Here is a 23,378-nt window from a genome sequence, read left to right as displayed (position 1 = left end):
TTATATCCTTTGCATGTTTCTATTCAATTTCCCTAGAAAAAGAAAAACATAAATATGTAAAGTCTTGTACATAAAGGTCATGTACATTTATTTAGGTTGTAAAATGCACATTAATTACACTACCAGAAGAAAAGAGACTATAATACACGCATCAGGCATAACATTATGACCACTGATGGGTGAATAACACTGATTATCTCTTCATCATGGCACCTGTTAATGGGTGGGTTATATTAGGGATCAAATCGACGTTTTTTTCTTCTTCTCAAAGCTGATGCATTAAAAGCAGGAAAAAATTGTCAAGTGTAAGGATTTGAATGAGTCTGAAAAGGGCCACTCAGTGTTAGACAGGTGGTCATAATCTTATGCCTGATCTGTGCATGTTCTTAGCACAATGGTGCAAACGTTGCCTCAGAGCTAGAAGGTTCCTGATTCAAATCCCAGTTGGGATTCTCCGAGCATGCTCTCCGTGTGCCTGAAGGTTGACTCCGGCTTCCTCCTAAAAACAGGCATATTAGGTTAACTGGTGATTCAAACTTAGGGTCGAATTAAAAATATGTGCTTTTGTTTTATATTATAATGCAATAAAATATATGGGTAAAAAGACTGGTTGTCTAAAGGGGTTTGAGTGATTGATAAGAAAGAAAATGCTACATAAATAAGCGCAGCAGTAGGCGTTAATAGTTTAAGATGCTATAATAAAGCAAAACCGTAGCTGTGAGAACACGTTTCATGTGGGGGTGTTGTGAGGATGATACAATATGTGTGACTTTAGGATGACACCATATGAAAAATATCAGAATAAATACGTTGAAAAATACAGTTCATATAAATTTAAAGCTCATATTTGTCTGTGAAGGGAAAACCATGTAAGAAAATATATTAAAGGTTGCACAGACATATTGCAGCTGGACACCATATAAAAGGCAGATTTCCACAAATGCTGATAAAACAGTTACCAAATAAGCTGTTATTTAATATGGATACTGATCATAAGACAACATATATAGGCAAAGTAAACAACAACGGTTATAACTTATGAAAGGCAGTTTCATTGTGTGTGTGTGTATAAATATATATATATATATATATATATATATATATATATATATATATATATATATATATATATATATATATATATATATATATTTTTTTTTTATACAATTATTATTTGTACAATTTTAAAGAGCTTGAAAGTCAGTATTTGTTATGACCGCCATTATTCTTCAGCACAGTCTGAACTCTCTTAGGCAAACTTGTAATTTTTTAAAGTAGTCTTCAGGAATTGTTCTACAGGCTTCTTGAATGGTATTTCAAAGTTCTTCTTGAATTTTGGCTTCCTTTGGTTCCATGCTCTCAAGATGATCCCACACTGCTTCTGTAACGTTGAGGTCCGGGCTCTGGGGAGACCAATCCATAAATAATGGTTTCACTGTGTGGTTTTATATTAATTTATGCTTTTTATGCATTGTGAATGCATTTGGAATTATTTTCAGGCTGAAACATGAATCTGTTGCCAAACAGCTGATATAATATGGTAGATTAAAATGTATCTATTCATAGTTCCAGAGTTCTTTTCACAAGATCCCCAACATCACTGGATGAAATGCAGCACCAAACCATTTCAGAGCCTCCGGTGTGTTTTACAGATGGCTGCAGACAGTCACTGTCCGTGATAGGCTGCTATTAACAAAGTGCCTAAAGACACAATTTAAAATTGCTCCTTTCCTAAGCTGTCTGTATGTGTAGACACAACACATCCATTTAGTTAGATGCCTTTTTATGTTTGAATGGGTCATAAGTGAGTTGCTTAACAAACAAAACAAAAACAAAACTTTGTAATGCTCAGGTACAAGGAGCAGACTGTGTGATGTATTCTTAAAAGGGAGGACAGCATATGTCAAAGGGAAAGTATAGATGGCTTTATTAAAAAGACAAGGTTGTTTGAATACATAAGGAGGATTTGTCTTATCATAACCTAACCTCTCAGTACCTCACTCACAGTTCAATGTTACTGTAGCTGTGGTGCATACAAGCTGGCATGCAATGGCCTTTTGACAACAATGAGTTCCCCTGAAACCAGTTCAGACCTGCCTTTTAATTCAGCCAGCGCCAATCCAATCTCATGTCAGTATAATACAACAGTGACACCCTTGTCTGCTGTGTCTTCTGGTCTAAAAATTAGTTAAAGCACAACCCATGTCCAAAAAAAACAACCTTTAAAAGACCTTCAGAAATCACGGAAGACTATAGCTCAAGACCACTTAAACAATAAAGTCCGTCTTTTTTAAAGCAAATTATAAATAAATGAGGAATGCTTCAAGACTTTTGCGAGTGCTGTGTGTTTATAAATGCATTTATCAGTGATTATTATTAACAGGTAGTTAATAATATGCTTAATAACAGAAATGGATTGCTGTATCAAACCATTAAAAAGTGGCCATACTGAATGCTTTCAAAAGCGCACTTCTACTTTGGATTCACAGTGATTAAAATCTTATTATGTATGTATGCATGTATATGGGGACAAGCCAGTGCACTGTATATTAAAGAGCACCAGAAAGGAGGGTCCCATTCCGCACTGGTCGGAGATTAACAATGATTGCCTCTGGTGCTGTTGGCCAACAAGGAGCCTGTGGAAACTACGGTACTGTTGGCCGAAGACAAAGGAAGAGGAGAGGGGGAGGCGACAAGAGAGAAGGGAAGTTAGAAGTGAAGAGCTGAGAGTAGGTGTAAGCTATAGCTGGCAAACAGAGAGTACTAGCTGATATGATGGCAAAGACAAAGGTAGTTATACTGATACTTCTTGTAGAAATGCCATGCAGGAGGAAAAGTGGAAGAGCACAGATAAATGGATGTAGTGAGGGAGGACATGCAGAGGATTGGTGTGACAGAGGAGGCTAAGAATAGGAGGAGATGGAGCCAGATGATCCACTATGGCAACCACTAAAGCAAGCAGCCAAGAAAAAAAATATAAGGAAAAATAAAAGTAGCTTATGGAGTCTGAGTTGTACTTTATGTTTTCATTTGTAATTGTAGACATGTAGGTCATCTCTATCCACTAGGGGGTACTGCAGTACCTTCAGCGCCACCACTTTCCAGCAAAAGGACTCAACACTGGCCAATTACACAATCTTATACCTGCGGATTTCTTCTCACGTTGAGATCCGGGAATCATTTCTCACTAATATCTTTCATTTTAATCATTCAAGTTTAGCGTTAATCACTAAAATGCCTGGTAGTGCTTAGGTTTGCTGTACACCATGATTTTAATTATTTGCTCTGTAATTAATATTTCTGTATACAAAAATCACCATTATTGTCATTATCATGATTATATTGTCACTTGGGTATAACAAGTGCATGATTATGGGACACGGCATGAGATGAAAGGTTTTACTCAAACAGTAGCTCCAAAGTAGAGCGTAAATCCCCTTAGTTTAGAGTTTCTGGACGATATTTTGCAGAGGTATGACAGGCCTGCAGTGTGCTCAACACATCCGACACGCCCAAATGGCTTTCCATCTGCTACAGCTGGATCTATTCTTAAAGGGGAGGGCAGCATATGGCAAAGTGTGAGTCCAGTCGGCCTTATAGGAAAGATAAGGTTGTTTTATTTATATATATATATATATATATATATATATATATATATATATATATATATATATATATAGGTAGGATTCATTCTAGCTTAACCTGTCAGTAGCTCACGGTTAATTTTCTCTGTAACGGTGGTGCATAGCGGCTGCGAAGCAACGGCCTTTGGACAGCAGAGAGTTCCCCTTAAAGCAGTCAAGACCTGCCCTTTAATTCAGCCAGCTCGTCTGCCATGTACACACTGTCGGCATAATACAACAGCGGGACCCTCGGCTACTACATCCCCCAGTCTCCTTCTCTGTCCGCCCTGGCTTCTAGGAGTTACTCGCCCCTGCCATGCACCGGGTCACCTCGCTACTGCTTACCTTGCTGTTCGTTCTCCTGCCGGGCCGGAGCTGGGGCTATTTCCCCGAGGAGCGCTGGAGCCCCGAGTCTCCGATCCTCGCTCCCCGGGTCGTTATCGCGCTGGTCTGTCGCAACTCGGCGCACTCTCTGCCGCTGTTCCTCGGAACCATCGAGCGCCTGAACTACCCGAAGGACCGCATTGCGCTGTGGTGAGTGTCATCAGTGTGTCGTGTCAACATATTAAAGGAACTAGCTGACTAAAGTACAACAAAATGGGATTCACTGTAAGATCTCAGTGGCGCACGAGAGACACGTCGAGCCCGGGTTTAAATTATAGAGGAAAACTCTGCGTGCGTTTGCGAGATTCGATCAGATGGGGGCGCTGTGTTCTAAAGCTGTGGGAACACATATGCAGCGTGGGCTTTATCTTTGTAAATGACACCAGTGATGAAATGAGTGCAACTGGGAGCAGCGTGGCTTCCCCTACTGTGTGGACCTGAGCTGGCAGAGCAGGGAGGGCGAACTCCGCCTGCAGAGTCAAGCCCAGGAAAAGTTCCATTCAGTCACGGAGCTTCTCTTACATAGTCCCGCTCTTTCTCCCCTATCCCTCCCCTTTCTTTCCCCTCCCTCTTCCCCTTCCTCATCGTCGTCTCCCAAAGTCGTCTGGAAACAAAACTAGTATTTAAAACAATTTTGAATACATCTTTTACAATGCGACCAGACACAATAGACTGTGAATGTGAGCCCGTGTATTAAAACGCCTCCGCAGGACTTATCTTCTTTTACCTTAAGGCTGTTTTTTTTTCTGTTGCTACCCAGCCCCCCTCCTTCTAGATTTTTCCTGTCTCCAGCTCTGCTAACTTCCTGTGATCCCCTGCTAGTATATCTGTTCTTGAAAATTGAGAGATTCTTTTAAATTTTTCATCAGCATTCACACCTGACAGGTTAGATTATATCCTAGTTGGCAATCCAGTGGTCTAATGAAGGAAAATGAGGGGCTAAACGCCTCTAGCAGAGTTGCGTTTAATGTGACAGCAGGAAGGGGAATTAAAACTAAACATCAGTCACTCCTGTGAAATGGCTGTTTGATCAGAGGATGCCGTGCTTCATTTAAATGCTGAATTGAAACTTTTTCCATCAGACCCAGAACGAGGGATTCAAGTGTCCGTGTGCCTCTTCAAACAAACCAACCTGGATGTTGAGCTTCTTTCCTTGTGTCTGAGCCAGATATTTGTGCCTGATTTTAACCATGCCCATGTGGCAGCCAGTTTTCAGCGGGCTCTCTTTGATATACAACATAGCTCATCTCTCCGTGGAAGAGCTGATATAAAAAGTTTTGAAATGCAGTGTGAAAGATATATTCTGAGCTGCTGGCTTGCCACCTGTCGATGTCTGCAGTTATCAACGTGACAGGTTAAGATGAAATACTTGGCAAACGGCCACACACACACACACACACACACACAACCACACACACACACACACTGGTGAGTGTGTGTGCTCTGCAGGGACATGCAGTGGGGATGTTATCATCAAGCCATAAATCATCTTCCTCCTCCTGCCTTTTTCCCCCTAGCTCTCTCATATCCGTTAGGCATGGCTGCAATCGCACATATTTATTTTTCACAAACCCTTTTTAATTCACTACCTCTGGCCATTCAGAACTTCACAGCTGTCAGAAATTTGTGTCCAACAGAGAGAAAAGAAGTAGACACATGCAGAGAGAGAGAGCGTGGGAGAAGAAGATAGATTGGTTAGCTGGTCACATGTAGGTGCTGAGATGACACTGCTGTGTTAAAAACGCCACAGACAGATGGGAAGGCTAACATCAGCAGCACGTTGACTGACGCTCATTACATGACAGGGTTGGAGTTAAATCCATTTCTGCCGTGTTACACATTTTTTCCTTCTTTCACGCTCCGTCTGTGTTTCTGTCTTTGTCTCTGCCCCTCCCTGACACACTTAGATTTGTTATGATAGCACAGAGAGCAGCTGAATGCCACCCTCCCCTTCTGTGGCTCTATTGTCTGCCTTTCTTTCCCCGTCCACACCTGATACTAGTGATGTGACGCTTTGAACCTCAAATGACAGCAAGGCCATAAAAAGGATTATGAGAGCATTCAAGAAGTTCAGCAACTGAGCGTATGAAAATCAAAAGCTGATTTACATTTGCTTGTTATCTTCTTCAAGGTCACATCCTTTTGTAGCCCTGCACTGCTTCCAGCAGCGCTGGGAGTCTCATTTTGAGCACTAGTAGGAGTGTAGCTGTTAATTCACTGTGGAGCTTGAACTTGGATATAGAGAAAATGTCAACTTTGATGTCAAAGATTTTATCAGTCAGCATCATCGCTGGTGATGAGAGTTCTGTCTCTTGCTAAGACCCAAAAGTGTTCAGCAGAGGATCCTGCTGTTTCCAATCCCCCAAAATGTCCATTAGACGAGCAGCACAGCCAGGAGCATGTTTGTTTTCTTTAGGGTTAGTTTTTTTTGCACTGTGAATTTGTCCTCCAGGTTCAGACTATCAATGTCCTAAAATGTCTTAGGTTGCCATTAAACTGCACTCTTTAAATATCAACATATTCATTGCCAAGTTTTTCTTTGAACATTTCACTCATGTTCAGCTTAGTCTTTGTGTCATTTTCATTTTGTTTATTGAGCCACTTAACACTGACCCATTAATAAAACAGACACCCAACTCAAGTGTTGAACCAGCGTCGTGTCTAAACATAACAGACAATTTAGCAACTATTTCATTTAAATTTAGACATTTTGTTACTAGTAGCCTGTCACAAAAAACACGTCATTTCTTTAGTTGAATGTATGAAAAATAACATTTTTTTTTATCAAGAAGGTCAAAACAGTGTCTTAAAGACATAACCTTAACAAATGTGAACAAATCCAGGAAAGACCTAACACAGGACCTGAGACACATCTGAAAATTAGTGGCAACAGGTGTTATTAACTGATGAATCCAAACTTGAAAAATTTAGTCAACAGACAGGTACAACAGTCCCTTTCAACATGTAAATTAATCAGAATGGTTTTTTGTATGTAATTTGTATAGTATTTTTTTCTCTCTCTTATTTCTTTTCTAAATGTACTTGTATATTGTTCACATGTTGAAATAAATTACCAACCAACCAACCAACAGTGACTGTCTACATCCATTTGTAAAACACGATTTAGTGCAGCATTTCACCCAGTGCTAGCGGACAGTTTCATTTTCAGTCTGACAGTGATCTTAAAAACACTGCCAGTGCAGTAAAAGCTTACTTAGATAAAAAAACACACACAATAAAAAACTTTGAGTCATGGATTGGCCTCCCCAGAGTCCAAACCTCAAAGTTATTAATGCGGTGTGGGATCACTTTGATAGAGAATGGAATAAAAGGCAGCACGTTCGGGGCATTCAAAGAAGATCAGAGTGTCCTTTAAGAAGCCTGAAGAAATATTTCTAAAGCCTACTTACAGAAATCACAAGGCAGTCACATAAAGGCAGTCAGGTACAGGACAGAATAAGCAGTAAGGGACCATTCTAATTATGCTAAAGACATGCAATCCAACCTTTTAACTTCGACTGTAACTGAAATCTGCATTGGTGAATACATGTCAGGGATGAGAATGTGTAGAGTATCCCCGTGTCATCAGCTGAAAGAATGCCAGGCTGCAGCACATGAAAAATGACCTTGCTTTATATTAACATGTATTACTAATATTTATTATATACATTACTTATACATTAATTTTAGGTTCCAGCCTCTGAAGGTTTGTGACCATGGATAAAAAACCTTCAGAGGCTTATGCAATGACTTTGAGCTCACCACCCAAATATTCTCATACATCTTAGCTCTGTGGGCTGTTTCAGCATTTTTCAGCTTGTTTCGTTTCCTTCAGAGTTCTAGTTGCTTTGTTTCGCAAGACAAAGTTTGTGATTAACCAGTACACAGCACAGACAGTACGAAACACGTGGCCATTGTATCAGCCCACTGGTTGTTGACTCTGTATTTTGAAGTCTCAGTGTTGGTGTTTCAGCCACTTACATGTTGTTATTGTTATCTTGAAACTGTCATATGTGAATAAAAAGGTTGAATCCCAATTTATCAGCTAAAGCTAGTTAGCAAGATGCATTAATAAACTGTAGGTGCAAAACACAGAAACAGGTATCAGCTAATTTAATGATGCTAAATCTTTCCTCACCAGGACTAGAACACCTAGTCCTTTATCTCTAGAATGAATGCTGAACTCGATCCAACTCTGTTGAATGTTTAACAAGGTTTAGTTTGCTAACACCATAATAGCATTATAAGGTTTGTTGGGGCTTTACCTTACAATAAAAAATTATTGTTGCCATATAAATAGATGGTGGATAATTAAATCTAAAATGACTTGAATTTTAAGGCTGAAATATTTTCTACAGTTGATTGATATTTGAAATTTTCACCTAGTTATTAAATGGCTTTATTCCAGTCAAGACATGTTGATCTACTGATGCTCATTTCTGTATGTTTTTGGAATATTAAAATGTTGAGTTTGTGCACCGGCAAGTGTTGCAAACTATTTGAACTTTATTACTTAATGCACAAAACATTTCCCACTTGATTTTTGGAAACAACTCACAATCCTGATTGGAAAACAACCGATAATCAATCTATAATCCTCTCTACCACCTCCATACTTCAGTGTATAAAACTGAACAGGATCATTCTTCTTCCAAAAGCAGAAGCTTTGTGTAACTATTTATGCAGAGACATTAGCTGACTGCAGTAAATGAGAAAGAACAGAAGAGAAAACAACAGGGCTCCTGCTGAGAAAATGCTGTTTGAGTGGCAGAATAATAAATGCTGGCGAATATTATTAAATAAAAGTACATCATGTACAGGGATTACTGTGGTTGTTTGAAATGTAGTCAGTGACCCAATAAAACAGAATTTTATAGCGACACCGACCAAAAATAGTTTTCCTAGGATTCACAGCCTTGTCTTATTAATGCTAGGACTGGGACCAATGCTATTCCAGCATGTCTCTAATATACTGTATATTGTAATAATAAATTTCACACATAATGATACATGTTCATCTCCCTTTAAGCCAAATTAAGTCTTAATACTTGTTGGTACCAGCAGAACTGTTCTTTACTCAGAGTTCGCTCTCTCCTGTCATCACTCCCACAGGGTGGCGACAGACCACAACATAGATAACACTACAGCCATCCTAAGAGAGTGGCTCATCAAGGTCCAGAGTTATTACCACTATGTGGAGTGGAGACCCGAAGATGAACCCAGGTACGTGCGTGCCCATGTGTGACAATGGGTCTCTGTGCGTGTTTGTGTGTGCGTGGTGTGCACATTACTTAATGCGTCTGTCTTTGCATGCCTCAGTGCCTTTGAAGATGAGGTGGGGCCCAAGCACTGGAATAATCTCCGTTATGAACATGTAATGAAGCTCCGTCAGGCAGCGCTGGACACTGCCCGTGAGATATGGGCAGACTATCTTCTGGTATGCTATCATCCACTCTGCAGCTCTACAACTATGTGCTCTCAGCTCGGTGAATAAGGCGATATCTGTGGAAATTACAATACGCTGATTCATGACACTCCACTCTCTTAACAGCCACTCATCCACATTATCTACAAATGCTTATATCTCTTCAGAGAACTGAGGTAAAAAATTCAAAATATGCAAATTTCAGGCTGACATTTTTACTAATGCTGTTGTGTCAAGTGTTAAATTCTTTATAGTTTTAAAACCCTAGTTCAGGGAAGAACAGTGCTTTTGCACTTGTAAACAACTACAGCTCCGTGTAGCTGGTAACTAAAGGCTGAATGGCACACTGCCAGAAATGAGCTTGTTTTGTTTTGTTTTTTTGCTGTTTTGTTAGAGCTGTTTCGATTCGACAATGCAAAAGGACACAAGAAGTTAGGTTTTCAGTGTATTATACAATTTTATTGTTTTAAACCATTATTATTTAGAACTCTTGCGTGCTAATACCTGTGTACAAGTAAACTTGTGGCCAGTTAGCCAGTACTTTGAGATAGGACTGTTTTACATCATTCCTTCATATATTAGGCAAACAGGTAGATATGCATTGATTTTTATTAATATTTGCGATGTAAGTAAGAAATAACAATTTAAAAGATTTTCCACTAATTCCTACCATGTAGTTTTACATACAGTCATGTGAAAAAGAGAGTTTTCATAGGACTCTGTGCAAAGTTGCATAAACCACAAGAGTTTTGGAACAATAAGTGGAGATGTTTGACCATAATGCATAGGTTGTCTAAAACCAAACACAGCATTAGCACAAACACCTCATACCAACTGCCAAGCACGGTGGTGGTGGGATGATTATTACGGCTTTTTTTGCACTGAGTTGAATGCTATGGTAAAAAGGGTAAATGGCCTGTATTTGTATAGCGCTTTACTAGTCCCTAAGGACTACCAGTAGGCAACGGGTGAAGTGTCTTGCCCAAGGACACAACGACGAGACTGTCCAAGCCGGGGCTCGAACCGGCAACCTTCCGATTACAAGGCGAACTCCCAACTCTTGAGCCACGATCACTATGCTAGAGGCTGTCTGACAGCTAAAGCTTGACCCAAATTGCATCTTGTTACATGACAGTAATGCAAAGCGCAGCAGCAAATCTATTACAAAACGAAAAGTGGCTGAAAAAGCCCAGACCTCAACCTAATTGAAATGCTGTGGCACGACCTTAAGCGAGGCGTGAATAAACAAATGTCCTCGAACCTGAAGCAACGTTGTAAAGAAGAGTGGGCCAGAATTTCTTTAAACAGAAAAACAATTACTCCAAGGCTGCTAAAGATGGTTCTGCAAGCTGTTGAATGAATCATGGGATGTACTGCATAGAGTCCTGAGAAAACTTTCTTTTTAAACTAACTACATTTATGCTACATTTCTAGCACAAGTTCCTGTGACTTATTGGGACAAACACTGGCCAAGGCCAAGGCACATATGGTTGGCAAATTATAGGAAAACGCTGAATGCTCTGTGGGGGTCTGGTGGTTCTGTTAAGCTGTGGTGTATATTCCTGCTTGCATGGATTGGGTCCAGCTGTCACAATAGAGGAAAGTGAAAATGGTCATCGGTACCATAGTAATCACCTTTATCTTGTTAATAAACACTTGGTCTCTCTCATAGCAAAAATACCCCCATTCACAAAGCACAAGGAGCCGTTGAATAGCTTGATGAGTATGAAAATGATGTGAACCATATGCACACAGTAATTAGAAGATTTTTAGACCCATATGTTCAACAGCACTCTTTGCTACCATCATCCGAAGACCAAACGAGGGAATATCCTTCAGAGGAATTACACTTTGTCCCTTCAGTAGAATTTTAGAGACTTGGAAAATCAATGCCTAATGTAAGTGTACTGAAGGTGCGTGTGCAAAAAGCCAATATCAGAGGATACATTTTATGCTGAAGACATACACACACACATAGTTGTCTGGGAGCACTTGTTGGAGCGCATCTGTTGTCGTTGTTGAGATGTAATGAGGCAAAGACTTTGCCACTGAACAAAAAACAGAAAACAACAAAAAATGTTCCCTGAAAATCAATTCAGAACAGAAACTCAGTAAAAATGAGCCTACAGCAAATACTAGTGCAGTCTGTTTGTAAGGGTTTTATAAAAATTACGTGCTTCGAGGTGAAAAGGTCTAAGAAGGAGCGGCCTATGCTTGCAGTGTCTAATGATCAAGCCATGTTGCCGTGGCTCAGTCAATTATTGTGAAGCAATGGCTGACATTTTGGGTGCTTACATGTGTACCTTTGTGTGCGATAGTCAATACTGTGCCCTTCTCGTCTGTCCGCAGGTGGCCGACTGTGACAATCTGCTCACCAATCAGGATGTGTTGTGGAAGCTGATGAGGGAAAACAAGACCATTGTAGCTCCCATGTTGGAGTCCAGAGCTGCATACTCCAGCTTCTGGTGCGGCATGACCTCACAGGTACTGCAGATTTCTTTTGAGCTGCTATCCATTTACACCCCATTTAAATTTTGGCTATGTGGTATCTCACATCCTATGCATTCTGTTAGCAGTTTGGATGTGTGAATAACGTATTAATTTGTGACAACCAGATGGCAAAGAACAGTCTAAAATGCAATAAGCACAATAGCACAATAAGAGTATTTAGAAAATGCTATTATCCACCGACTCGAAATGATAAACCGCAAGATGGTGCATCTCTTGGATGTTTTTTTTTTCCTTTTTCTGTGCATCGTTAAATTTATAACACTTAATTAAGTTTCTGCTAGCTTCAGGTTTTAATCACAGCGACACAAAGAAAAGAGACTGCAAAGATTATTCATCATCGGTTGTCTTCAGATCTTTAAAGCCTTAAATTGATGCAAAATTAAGATCTTAACTTTTTGAGAAATTGCTGCTACGTCTCTAAATCCATTTTTCAAATGTCTTCAGATGATGGATAAGATTTATGTGTCATTTTCCTATGCTTGGGAGGATGGAGAACCTAAGCCAGGGGGTCAGTTGCTTGAAAGGAAATAGTGTTTTATACTTTTCTTCTAATTTTCCGCTTAGTTTTTGTCCAACAAATTCTTTGCTTTTTAAAAAATGAATGCTGTACTTGCAGAATGTGTTTTTTAAGCCTTTTTGTAAATGCAAGAGCTTAAATTTAATCAAAGTGGCCTTAAAAAGCTATTAGATTTAGCGTCCTTCAATCGGAATATTCCTTGTTATCAAGGTTAGTCTCTTTATAACGTGTGTTAAAAACCTCTTTTTATATCCTGGATGAATAATGAAATCCACTATTTAGTTTGTTGGCTACTGATAGTCTGTAAAATTTTAATATTTCTGCTGTGGAAAAGAAAAACACATTTCCTGCCGTCCTCCAAACACTGAAAAATAATCTAGGAGAACATTTACAGAGTGTTTTTTTTCTTGTGCTTCAGGAAATTATATTTGTACAATACCTAACTTTAGAAACACTGTAAATTAACCAATTTGAAGGTGTGGTAGAGTCTTTATTATTACCAGCGTAGTGAATGGAGTGTGTTTGATGTGTAGGTGCTATATACTCTTTGTTAGGTACACCTGCAGCAGCTCGCTGGATAAAAATGCTTGTTGATGTCAAAGCTCAGAGGAGGATGGTCAGACTGCTTTAAGCTGATAGGAACGGACTCAAATAACAACCCGTTACAAAGAAACCAAAGTTTGCAGAAGAACATATTTGAACATACATCATGTTGAACTTTGAAGCTGTTGAAAGTGATGCTGCTGTCAGATAAGAACAGGAAACCGAGGCTACAATTTGCGCTGCGTCACCAAAAGTGGACAGTAGGTGACTGGAAAAGTGTTGGTCTGATGAGTCTTGATTCCTGCTGCAACGCTTGGATTGTGGGGTCAGAATTGGAAAAATACAACGTTAAAGCGTGGATCCATCTTGCCTTGTGTCGACTCTTCCGGGTGGTAACACTTTGGACCCATTTCCATGTTCATCCCTTTTTACCAGGGGTCTCAAACTCCAGTCCTCAAGGGCCGGTTTCCTGAAACTTTTCCATGTGTCCCTGTTGCAACACACCTGAATACAATTTATAGGTCATTAGTAAGACTATAGAACTTGATTGCATGCTGAGGTGGTATTTCAGCCATGAGTGAATGAACATCGTGCAATAAAATTACTTTTAGAAGTACATTTTTTCAAACACTTACATTTACTGAAATTTAAGGGTTAAGGGTTGCCACTTCAGCATGCAATCAAGTTCTATACTCTTGCTAATGACCTTCTAATTTTATTCAAGCGTGTTGCAACAGGGACAGTTTGAGGACACCGGCCCTCGAGGATTGGAGTTTGAGACCCCTGCTTTATATCCACAGTGGTCCATGAGCTCCAAATGAGCTCCACAGTCATCAGATCTCAATCATCTTTGGGAACAAGAGATTTGTACCAATGTGTGATGCTATTGTGTCAACATAGATCTGAGTCTTAGAGGAATGTTTCCCGCTCTGTGTTGAATTTATGCCATGGACAATTAAGGTGGCTGTGGAGGCAAAAGGGGGCCCAATCCTGCCCTAGCAAGGTGTACCTAACAAAGTGGCTGTCGACTGTATATGCCGTGGAATTCCTTTGGAAATTAAAAGTTTTGCTTTGTCTGGTGAAGTAATATTACCATATATAATATTTAACATAACATGCTGGTACACAGACAGCATAAACAGTCATTTTTTTAATTTGTTCTTTCGCCACTTGCTACCACTTGCTTCACCAGACGCCACTGCTGTCTCTGTTTATTCAAATGAGTAAATATATACCTCTATTTATTTATTTATTTATTTATTACCCAAAGTAAATTGTTCTGAATTGAATTGAAACATGTTTCCCTGAGTATGCAGACACTGCTGCCATGATTTTGACAGCATATCTGATTCATCACACAAGCTGTCAGTGATCTATTCCTGTCTTGGCAGGACGCCTTTCAGAACTCATCTTTGTTTCTTTTCAGATCAGAATAGACATGAGGACGCTGACTGTCCTCTAGACAAAATAAACCATCTTCAGCCAACAGTCTGATTCCTCTAAAGAACATTTCCTTCAGTACAGTTAATAGGCCTGTTGCCAGAAGGCAATCAGTCAATGTCTTTTCCATGTCAGCGCAACCCAGAATTTCAAGATTTGCTCTTAGAAAATGTATTTTGTCATAAATTAAAAAAATATGTCGATATTTCAACCTCCTACGAAGTGCTACAGGCATTCAGAAACTTCAAATCCCAGTCCTTCAGTTCAGGTTCTTGCTCACCTTATAAATTGGACACAGCTGAGAGCTGTTTGTAACTATAGCACACAGTGTTTCTGCACTTCCTGCAGGGTTACTACAGGCGCACACCAGCTTATATGCCCATCCGCAGGCAGGAGCGTCGTGGCTGTTTTCCTGTACCAATGGTCCACTCTACCTACTTGATGGACCTTAGAAAAGAGGCCTCCCGTCAGCTGGCCTTTTATCCACCACACCCAGAATACAGTTGGGCCCTGGATGATGTCATTGTCTTTGCCTATTCAGCGCGCATGGCAGGTGAGTTAAAGGCAATAGAGCTGGAGTTTTTATGTGGTAGGTCCATTAAAGTTCTCAAAAAAGAAAGTGTAAGCTTGTTTTTCATCTCTTGCCTACAGATGTGCAGATGTATATATGCAACAAAGAGACTTATGGGCATTTCCCGGTGCCAATGCGTTCTCATGCTACCTTGCAGGATGAGGCAGAGAGCTTTTTGCATACTCACCTTGAAGTCATGGGTGAGTCAAAAGATCAAAGCGCTCAGAAATGCAGAAGTGATTTGTTTGTGTTTACTCGTTGGGTGCAAGTTTTCTTGTGATTAAGGCAAATAAAGTTGTTTATGTCTCAGAAGTCTTTAAGCTAGTTATATTCAAACAGATTGAGCTGTTGGTACTCAAGACATCTTTCACTTGCCTCGTCTGGTCTGTAGCATTGAGTTGCATTTAAAATTTTTTCCATCAAAACCAAATCCTCACGCCAGCCAACTGTCGTCTTTTGCTGTTCCCTCAGTAACAAAATAAATGCACTGAGTTAGAGCGGTGTGACCTTCTACCAAAGCAGTGCCATATGCTGTATAACTCATGACAAATGAGCATGGTAGGCATGATGATATGGTCATCTCAGACACGCAGCTCAGAGTACAGTACCATCTGTTTGTGAGGGGTAGCCAAACAGGAAAGTTTAAAGGGAAGGATGGCTGTAAGGGAGAAGAGCTAAGAGGCATGTTTCAGAAAGAGAATGAAAGCACAGTATACGCTAGATATGAATTATTCTTAACTCATGAAAAGCTACTCCAGTGTGATCTCAGAGTAAAAATATAGAGTTGAGAATGAATAAAATATGTAAGTATCACTTTTTAGAAAAAGAAAGACAAACCACACAACAAATACTAATACAAGATAATAATAACCTGATTATAACACGGTTTTAATACTTACCAGTATCTTGCAAAATACTACATCAAAGGAAATCAAAGGAAAACATAAACTGTAGGTTTTTTCCAGCGTTCATAGGGGAATCCCTCACAACTATCTTGTGGACCCCTGCTGTTCCCTAAACCACATTATGGGAACTCCTGTTCTAACACATTACTCATTCTCTTTTTTCCCTCCCCTCCTTTTTTCTTTGACAGTAAAAAATCCACCATTGGAGCCCTCCAGCTTCCTGTCTCTTCCTCCCAAGCAGCCTAACAAGATAGGCTTTGATGAGGTATACATGCACACACTCATTCACTCTCTCACACACATAAATACGTGCACAGTAATCTAGACGTGTGTGTTTTGCATCTGCGTGCACCCAGGTGTTTATGATAAATCTGGTGCGGAGAGCTGACCGTCGTGAGCGAATGCTGAGAACTCTGTACGAGCAGGAGATCAGCTGTAAGGTTGTTGCTGCTGTGGATGGCAAGTACGTTTCTCATTTTCTTCCTCCCCCACCGATTGTGTCTTCCTGATTTGTGCCTCTGCAACATGCAGTGTAAATTGATGTAGTGAGCCCGGGCTGAGACAAACAACCAGGTGAAAAGCAGCTGGTCGCTTGCTCTTATTTCTAGATTCCCTGAGCCACATACTTTTTGCTTATTTATGTCTCTAACCTTCGCGTGGGCTGTCCAAAAGTTAGGCTGTTATTCAGTTATTCGTAATTGATTTGTTTCTGCAGTCAGTCCTGATACCTGTATGGCTTACGAATATATTTGTGTTGTACATGTTTATTCACTGTTTCATTTGAGTATCGATTCCATATTAAATCTCAATGTCCATCTCTTTCTCTCAGAGCTCTGAACAAGTCTGATATAGAGTCTATGGGGCTTAAGATGCTGCCAGGATACAAAGACCCTTATCACGGTCGACCTCTAACCAAGGGTGAACTGGGTTGTTTCTTGTCTCATTACAACATCTGGAAGGAGGTGAGACTCTTGAGCTGGCCTAAGGCAATTATGTCTACCTGCACATCTTAGATAAGGTTTATTGTTAAAAACACAATAATTGAGATTGCGTGAGGAAAGGTGGCTTGAGCGGCAAATAAACTTGTCTTCTATATGTTTCAATGAGAGCGCTGCTTTTTTTTGGACAAATTTGTACATCTTATTTGTACATTTGTACATCTTATTATTATTATTTTCATGATGAAAATATAAAAAGTGCAAGGAAAGAGAGAGGAATTACAAGCGAGGGTTAGGGTTAGGGGCAAAAACCCGGCATGCATCTACTCAAGGGCGTTGCAGTGCATGTAATCTCTATGAACTGCTATCTGCATGTGATTATGTAGGATGTATAAGCAAAGAAAAGGAGACTGGTAGCTTTCTCCAATTACAGTTCTCTTGTTGTCCAGCCTCTGTTTACCAATCATGTTTGAATAGACTTTGATTGCATGCATTTAAACAGTCCACATGAAGAGCAATTAAGGGACTGTATTCACCAAAATGCAGTTGCAAAACCAGTGACTTATTGCATTTTCATGAGCCTTTTTCATTGTATCTGTATTTGCAAACAATAACCGGGAAGTCAAAAAGCAGATATCCACTATCTGGATATCCTGGCTACACTGGAGGCCATCAAAAATAGTTAGGTTACAATTTGGGAACCAATGTCGTGTGTGCCCAGTCTACATGGTCAACTGGTAGTTTTCATAAAGAATCTTTATAAAAGACTTCATAGTTTAGCTGCACTGTTTGTCAGGAAAAAGCTCAGTCAGTATAGTAATTAAACCAGCTGTATTCAGCCTCTCCTGTTATTTTGGGAGAATGAACAAACACACAGGCTTTTATGTGTAATTATAGAAAATTAGCCATTTGTAATCATTTTGTACGAAGGACCCATAAAGGTCAAAAAGGATTTAACAAACGTTACACTAAATCCACCTAAGTACATGATGGATTTTATGCACAGGCTCACCAATATATTGGCAGCACTGTAATGCTCCATATCCATATGTCTTCGTTCAGATAGTAGACCGAGGTCTCCAGACTTCTCTGGTCATCGAGGACGACCTCCGCTTTGAAGTATTCTTCAAACGTCGCCTTCAGGCACTGCTGCAGGAAGTGACATCACACAAGCTGGACTGGGATCTCATGTGAGTGATGCTTCAGTGAACTGAGGAAATACACAGTGTAGTAAACAGAGAGGATTATCATCTCCATCATCCTCTTACAGTGAAATCCAACCATCTGTCACACGATATCTCAGACGCCACCAGTCAGATGCTGAGAACACTTGTGGGAATAATCCAGTGCAGCATCCCACTCCTGAGCACCATCCTACGGCATTTTCATTGAAACTATCCGAAATAAGAGCTGTTCGGGAGACTCATCTAGACATGACCTTCAAATATTGCAGCAAAGTCTGCTTGAGCTGAGCTGCAACTATATTTAGTATTTCTAAAAGCCCGATTGTATATTTTTATATTCGTATTTTTTTTCTTATGAATTCAACAGCTGAGGAGGAATTGATTGAATTTTCTTGATGCTGGGTTCTTTGTCATAGTGGCAGCAGAGACTCATTGATATCTCATTAAGAGTTTCCGCTATGCGAGTGTGAAAAAATGTTGTTAAAACACAAACATTTATTCCAATCACATTATTAAGTGGAAATTATCAATCGAACTCCAATATTGCTATGTGGAGTTATTTTTAAGCTATAATTGCACAAACGTTGTAATTGATGCATTTGCTACTGTCTGGCAAGAGAAAGGGATGTGGGTCCCATTCTGCCTACTTACTTGTGTCCATTTGCAATTTCACCGTGGATATCCAGTATCAGCTAACCAGTGCACATCTTCACTAGGTTTGGGCGACTGGACGAATATATCGACTATCGACGATAGGCTGAGCCCATCGGTGATCGTTTTTATAAGGGCGATTTATTTATTTATTTGCCCATAAGTAAGTTTGCTAATAATGATGGAGCTAATAGAAGCAGTCAACAGAAAAAAATAATAATAGCGCTGTTTTAACAGCATCCTCTTTCATCTGCGAGCAAATGCACCCTCCTCAGAATACGCCCAAATGCTTGTTGATGGAGCTGCAGAAGCTGGTGATAGCCTAGGATGGTGGACACGTACATGCTCATGCAAGTTAGTCGTGTTTGAGTACTTTGCTCGCACTATACGTCTGCACAAGCGGCACACCGCTTTGGTTAGATCCTTAGGTTTACCTCTTTCATCCCAAATGGGCAACTTTATATTTTATTTTAGTGTTGTCAGCATTAACGCACCGTCATCACAACTATCGCGATTAAGAATGAACCCATCTGGAGTCAAAATCCCTGAAATGTCTCTGTCAACGCATTTCGGGCAGTTTGTCCAAAGTCTGTTCATTCTGCGCTCTAGATGGGTTGAGCACATTAAAAATTTTGATCGTGATGACCGGGTTAACGCTGTCATCCCTTATTTTTTGGGCAAATTAGTTCGTCCATGTTTGGACTTCTTCTGTGTGGTAAACACGTGCATGACTACATTTCTCCGCCCATCAAAAAGTCTGCACATGCGCACATGTATCGCCCATCGCTGATTATTGGACTGACAATTGTCAGTTGGAAAATTTTTACATATTGCCCAACCCTAATCTTCACTGTTGATGAGAGTTTCCCAGCAAGTGTCCAAGCCCCAAGAAGGCGCATCAGGGCAGGAGTAGTTCTCAAGGTTTTGCGTTGTGTACTTTTCCTCCACAGTTAGACCATCACTGCAGAATTTTACATTAATGTTCTGAAGCATCACAGAGGGAAGTGTGCCTGCTCACAGTGGGTTTTAAAACAAATTGAAACAATATTCATCTGTGTGCTGATTCTTAGTTGCTAATTAAAATATAAGTTCACTTAGTTAATTCAAGAGGATAAAACTAAAAGGGTCATATTCAAATCTGATGCCTACCATCTCTTCCATCTGGATTCAGCATAGTTGTTAAGACAGTAGAGTAGATTTACTGTTATTAGCTGTCATTTCAAATCTGTGATCTGTGCCTCTTATATGTGAACAACTCTTGCAGTTATATTGGGCGGAAACGAATGCAGGTGGACCATCCAGAGAAGTCGTTACCAAACATCCACAATCTGGTGGAGGCCGACTATTCCTACTGGACTCTTGGCTACATGTTGTCGTTACAAGGAGCCAAGAAGCTCCTCGGTGCAGATCCTCTAAGGAAGATGCTGCCTGTTGACGAGTTCCTTCCTGTCATGTACAACAAACATCCAGTGTAAGTATAACCCATCTGCTCTCCACGTGTTCTCTTTGTTCCTGTTATCTGCCTCCTCTTTGTGATTCCTCTTCTGTGGCGCTCTTGTAAATCTAATCACATCCCCGCTTGTCTCGCTCATCAGATCAGAGTACATGGACCACTTTGAGCGTCGGGACCTGCGTGCATTTTCTGCTGAGCCGCTCCTGGTGTATCCGACCCATTACACAGGAGACCCGGGCTACATCAGTGACACGGAAACATCAGTAGTCTGGGACAACGAGTCAGTCAGGACCGACTGGGACCGAGCCAAGTCCAGGAAAACTCAGGAGCAAGAAGAGCTGAGTTTCGAAGCCCAAAACTCTGACGTATTGCAATCTGAACTGGAGAACTGGAGCGCACGGGACGAGCTGTGATGAAGGAGGGAAGATTTGAGGAGGAGTTAGAGAGAAAGAACTCTGGCATTCATTCAGAGATAAGACTGAGGGAAATAGAGCAAAGCTGTGATAGTGGGAGGAAATAGAAAATATGGAGGGAATCTAACAAAGTGGTGGAATAAAGGAGTCATAGTGGAACAGATGGACAATGGGCTGATGAGGAACAAATTATTTTTCTCTCTTCACTATTGAATCTTTCTCTTGAGAGAGGAGGTTAGATGTAGAGTTAACTCTTGAACAGTCAGCTGTCAGCTTTTGTTTTATTTATTACATCCCATAGACGTCCCTTGTCCACCGCTGGTCTCTTAATAGTTTTTAACATGAGAATTTCACATGCAGTTTTGCATGTCTCCAAAAGACACTCCAGTAATGTTTCAACTGTCCAGAGCAATTTCACCAATACTTTCCCTAAATCACACGTTAAAGCTGCAGTATGTTCTGAGTTAAAATGTGACCTCCTAAAGAATAACAAGGTTATATTACGTTTCTTCTTCTACTGTCTAAAATTCTCTCTCTGGAGAAAACAATCACCAAAACATTTCCCAACATGGTTCCCAGCATGTTTGGCCACTTATTAGGGCTGCACGATTAATCGTTAGAAAATCGCGATCTCAATCCATACTTATGTGCGATCTCATTTCCAAATGACAACGATTAAAAAACAAAAAAACAAAACAAAACACGACGACAATTGTACCGCATTTTGATCCGGGACGTAATCTGCATGAAAACAAGCGCTCACTCTTCCTGCTCAACAAATGACAAGGGCGGAGCCTTATACCACGTGATACAGAAGCTGTGCCGTGTGATGCTAAAATTAGCAGGGAAAAAACAACGGAGAGCACGTCAGGGATGACGAAAAAGTGACAGGAGAAAATCCGTCCCGGTCAACCACCCAAACATCAATAACGGGAACCTTATACAGCGCTTCCCTATACACGTCGAACTCCCGCAGGAACAAAGAATTTACGGAGGCTATTACTTAGCACCTGACGAAAGATATGGCTCCCATCAATACTGTGCAAAACGAGGGATTTAGGAAAATGATCAACACCCTAGACAAACGCTACACAGTGCCGTCCCGCAACTATTTTTCTATTGTTGCACTACCTGCTCTATACATGCAGTGTCGAGCAACGACCGAGACGGAATTTCAAGCAGTATAACATTTTGCGGCAACCACAAAACGTGAGACATTTGTTGTTTTTATGTTTATTTATTGGCTTTATGTTCAGTCTCAACTGTTACGAAGTTGATGTGCAGTTAATAAGTGCAATAAATATTTATATTGGAAAAGAGAATCGTGAGAGAATCGTGATCTCAATTCTAAGCAAAAAAATCGTGATTCTCATTTTATGCAAAATCGTGCAGCCCTACCACTTATCCCTCTTCACTGGATGGATCCGTTCCACCAAGACACTTTTGGTCATTCATTAGTTTCAGTTTAACAGCTTTAACAGTTTAGAAGGACTAAAATAAACCAGCAAATCTAAAAAATAAGAAAAACCATATTAACATATTGATAAATATCGATGATATCGATATATATAAATTTCCTGTAAATTCATGTCGTGAAACTTCATATTTCTATTGTGATCACATCCAGGTTGGGAACATAGACTGTACAGGGAAGATGGTGTGGGCCACTGTGACATCAGAAGAGCATTTTGAATGCTTGGATTTTTTACGGTTTTCATCCTTTATTGTCTGAATTACTCTAAAATTAACAATAATTACATAATGAAAATCATAAGAAATCAAACTGATTGAAACCAGTGAGAAGTAGAAGAACGAGTAGCTCTCTGCTGGCCATTGGGTGGAAAAAATGTCAGTTTAAGATCATTCTCACTGGTTTCCCTTTTCAAACCATGAGGCTACGTTCATCTTTCATATTCAGTCTGTTGCTGGGAATCACCTCTGTTCGCCTTTTCTGACTCTTAATACCTTGATCTTTAATTTAGGCCCAAGCAGCCATTGTTATTTACTACATGTTATGTTTTGGGAGATTAATTTTAGGCTTACTTATTTGTAACTGATGAATGTATCTGTTTTACCTGTTACCAAAGGATTTGTTCACACTTGAATAACAGCAGGATTGATTTTTGTATTTCCTTAGTTCGCAGCTCATATTGCAGTTTTAACCCAGACTTGCAGCTTTGGTTGTATTTTTGTTTGTTAAAACAAATGAATATAGATTTTTTTGTAATACCTCTAAAGTCTTGTCTGTTCTCTGTGTTTTCAAAGTGTGTCTTTTTTGCTTTGTTTTTACCAAAGGATGACTAACGCCTTTGATATGAAAGGATTGGTTGGTTGACATTTTTTCTCCACTGGATTTAAGTTAGGCTGAAACAGGGAAACGCTAGAGCATCAGCACCTCAAAGCTCAGTTAAATGTACATGGAAGCACTGACACGCTGCCGGCTGTGGTTAAAGCTGCAGTGGCTAAAATATCAAAGTATCTGCTTTGCCTCCTTTATTGGCACACTACAGTTTTATTTAAGCACAGACATGAATGTTATTTAATTAGTGCCCACTGGTGTTTGCCTGCCCTGTAACTACATAATGCTAAGCTCTGGTTACAGCAAGCCACCATTACCTCTCCCCATTCATTGTGTTTATACTCATTATGGCTTACTCATTGCTGACCAGTGAAGCGTGCTCGTTCTACACCGACTGCCCTACAGTTTCATGATATTTGCATCTGAGATCAAGAGTTTGTTGTTGGATTAGAACAAAAACATTTAATTAGTTAAAGAAATTATACTCAAGGGAGACATTTTTAGTCTTGACCTCTGCGAGA

General features: G+C 40.1%; 1 protein-coding gene across 1 annotated transcript; it reads left to right on the top strand.

Moving 5' to 3' along the window:
- Window positions 1-3,816: 3,816 nt before the first annotated feature.
- On the top strand, window positions 3,817-22,795 carry colgalt1b (collagen beta(1-O)galactosyltransferase 1b). The gene is made up of 12 exons (XM_080880440.1): window positions 3,817-4,157; window positions 9,120-9,230; window positions 9,327-9,444; window positions 11,782-11,916; window positions 14,792-14,996; window positions 15,095-15,214; window positions 16,108-16,184; window positions 16,276-16,382; window positions 16,749-16,881; window positions 17,920-18,047; window positions 19,957-20,163; window positions 20,288-22,795. The coding sequence occupies exons 1-12, from the start codon at window positions 3,940-3,942 to the stop codon at window positions 20,556-20,558; spliced, it is 1,830 nt and encodes a 609-aa protein (XP_080736566.1). The 5' UTR covers window positions 3,817-3,939; the 3' UTR covers window positions 20,559-22,795.
- The last annotated feature ends 583 nt before the right edge of the window (window positions 22,796-23,378 follow it).

Source organism: Rhamphochromis sp. 'chilingali' (genome assembly GCF_963969265.1).
Source record: "Rhamphochromis sp. 'chilingali' genome assembly, chromosome: 4".
Classification (NCBI taxonomy): domain Eukaryota; kingdom Metazoa; phylum Chordata; class Actinopteri; order Cichliformes; family Cichlidae; genus Rhamphochromis; species Rhamphochromis sp. 'chilingali'.
The sequence above is the reverse complement of the archived record's forward strand: the minus strand, read 5'-3'. Positions and strand labels throughout refer to the sequence as shown.